This window comes from Nematolebias whitei, chromosome 10 (assembly GCF_014905685.2).
Source record: "Nematolebias whitei isolate Nwh7 chromosome 10, NemWhi1, whole genome shotgun sequence".
NCBI classification, from domain to species: Eukaryota; Metazoa; Chordata; class Actinopteri; order Cyprinodontiformes; family Rivulidae; genus Nematolebias; species Nematolebias whitei.
In genome coordinates this window covers 1222576-1225276 of record NC_056507.1, presented here as the reverse complement: position 1 = coordinate 1225276, position 2701 = coordinate 1222576, and the positions used below count along the sequence as shown (strand labels likewise).

Here is a 2701-nt window from a genome sequence, read left to right as displayed (position 1 = left end):
CAAACTTGTTTTCACACATCATTGCAAGAACAGTTTGTATCTCTTTTACAAAAAGAACAGTTCAAAGAAATCATTAAAATTAACTGTTTTTTATTATATATTTATTGGTGCAATCAATGAACCCAATTTTTTTCGGACAAACCCTACGTTATTTATTTATTTTTTTTGTCAGAGTTTTCTCAAATAACCTCAAGTTAAATTTAGTTTGGATTTAAAGAGCAAAAACTTTAAATGTGGTATCCTGATGCTGCTCAATAATCCAGGTAGAAAAATCCAAAAAAGTTCAGTCTGGTCCTCTGGACATTCAAAAAAAACAACACAAAGCCAAAAAAAATTGTCCCCCTCTTACAATGCTGTGATTGCTAGTATCACTCAGCCCTCTGTGAACAGTAAACAGCCATCAGGTGCTAATGATCCATTGTTAGGCTGATGGTCCTTCTTGAGCATGTGATCAGCTGGTTCTGGTTGTCAGCAGCAAAACTGGTTGATCCACTCTGAGAAGGTGCTATTTAAGAGACTGAGCTGAATACAGCACCTCAGACTGAGGAAGTCCTCAGGATGAGAGACGAAACGTTTCTACATATATATATTTTTTGCTTTGTTTTTTGTGTTCTTGAATGTCCAGAGGACCAGATTGAACTTTTTTGGATTTAAATGTGGTACTTTGATTTCAGGCTGAGATGGCTCTGAAAGACTGAACAGTATTTTGTAGGAAAAAGAGAAATATTTTTAAGAAGATGTGTAAAGTGGTGGATTTTTCCCCTAAAATAAATTAATGATCATAAAGTTAAAGGACGACACAAGAGTTAAAGATTTTTATGATATTCTCGTCAGTGATGGTGGTACAGTTGGTAGAGCTGCCACCTCACAGTGAGAAGGTTGCCGGTTCAAATCCCGGCCCAGGACCTTTCTGGGTGGAGTTTGCATGTTCTCTCTGTGCTAAGTGGGTTTTCTCCAGGAACTCCAGTTTCCTCCCACAGACCAAAAACATGCATGTTAGGCTGATGGTAACTCTAAATTGTCCCTAGGTGAGAGAGAGAGAGAGAGAATGGCTGTCTCGTTTGTCTCTATGTGTCCCTGTGTTGGACTGGAGACCTGTCCATGGTGTCCCTGTGTTGGACTGGAAACCTGTCCATGGTGTCCCCACACAGTGACTGCTGGACATGGGCACCAGCAACCCAAAAAGGAAGAAGTGGGTAAAGATGGACATCAACGATGAGTGTATTTTCTCATTTCTTCTCTACGTCTCAGCTTTGTCAGCGTGTGGTCCATTTGAACAGCTATATGAAGATGTTTTTAAAATCAAGACTGAAGGAGGTCCCCACGCTGACATAACCTTCTTGTTGTTTGGACGAGCAGCAAGAAGCCGATGGCTGAAAGTTCTTCCTCCTGTCAGACTCACAGCTGATCCTGGAGCAGAAGAAGAGCCTAGCACTGAACGTCCTCTGCTATTGTCCCAGCCAGTCTCTGGCTGTGCTCCTTGGTGTCCAGGTCACGTCTGACCCTTGCAGGTGTGCAGGTCCACCTGCTGCTGGCAGTCCCGGCAGTGGACGGCGCAGCACCAGTGGAACTTGCATTCACACTTGACGGTGCGGCTGACGCGCGACGTGTCGTAGCCTCGTCCGCAGCACATCAGCTCGCAGCCGTCCACGCTGCGGGACGTCCTGTTGCAGACTCTGCCTCCCGTCCCCATGGACCCTGCAGACAAACACAAACGTCAAAGCTGGGTTGGTTTCCTCATCTGCTTTTGGCATTTTCCATGAAAACATTTCAAAACAACCACCGTCCTCTTCAATGGGTTTTGGGGACATCGACCAGAGGACATCATTCTGATCACAAACAGAAAATATTATCACCGTACAGAAATTCTGCAGTAACCAACACTAATTATGAATCCAGGACAACATGACCAGAGCATCTGCAGCTTTTTGTGCCAAGTTTTCACTGCCTGAATGAACCTTTTTATAACTTTTCTGTATTGCTGGTTAATCTTCACACATCCAGAAACGGAGTTCTGACGGAGTCCCAGAGTTCTTCTCTGCAGTCCTCGTAACACCAAACTGACCCGAGTCGAACCAGACAAACGTTTGGTTCCTCTTCAAAGTGGTTTTGGTGCACAGTGGACGCAGAGAGCCGTACAGAACCTTCCGGGAATGTTGGGACTAGGACCACTTCCAGCCTCATCGATCATTCCAAACACTTCTTGCTGGTCAGGTCGCCTCTCGAGCGGAGGAGACGTTGCTTGAAGCTCCGGTGTTTTTCTCTGGATTCCAACCGGATTTTTATCCGGATCTCTTTGGATTGCTTGAATTTGACCAGGACTGCTGTGAGGTACCTGACCCGATGGTGCTGTGCTAACCGCTAACTCACGCAAAGCCTAAGATCATCAATCAAGTGTTCTGAGTTACGGGAATCGCTGCTGTGAGGTTCTACACTGGTGTGCCAAGCTAAGCTAATCAACTCGGTTTGGATCGACTCAGGTTGAACTCGCATTCAGCTGAGACCAGGCGACTGGTTTTAAACAGTTTATTCATTTTTTCTGCCCTCTGTTGACTTTTGTTGTATTCTAGTTGTTTTGTGAGTGGAGGGAGCCAGTCTTGTGGTGCTACATGGTGGTGCTACATGGTGGTGCAACATTGTGGTGTTACATGGTAGTGCAACATGGTGGTGCTACATGGTGGTGCTACATGGTGGTGCAACA

General features: G+C 45.1%; 1 protein-coding gene across 2 annotated transcripts in view; it reads right to left on the bottom strand.

Annotated features, from left to right (window-relative positions):
* Window positions 1-1488: 1488 nt before the first annotated feature.
* wnt2 (wingless-type MMTV integration site family member 2) overlaps window positions 1489-2701 on the bottom strand; it is a 22034-nt gene continuing 20821 nt past the window's right edge. For both annotated transcript variants that reach the window (XM_037683220.1, XM_037683221.1), the window contains exon 5: window positions 1489-1698. In XM_037683220.1, the coding sequence (XP_037539148.1) occupies window positions 1493-1698 (206 nt within the window). In that variant the 3' untranslated portion in view covers window positions 1489-1492. The remainder of the gene's footprint in view (window positions 1699-2701) is intronic.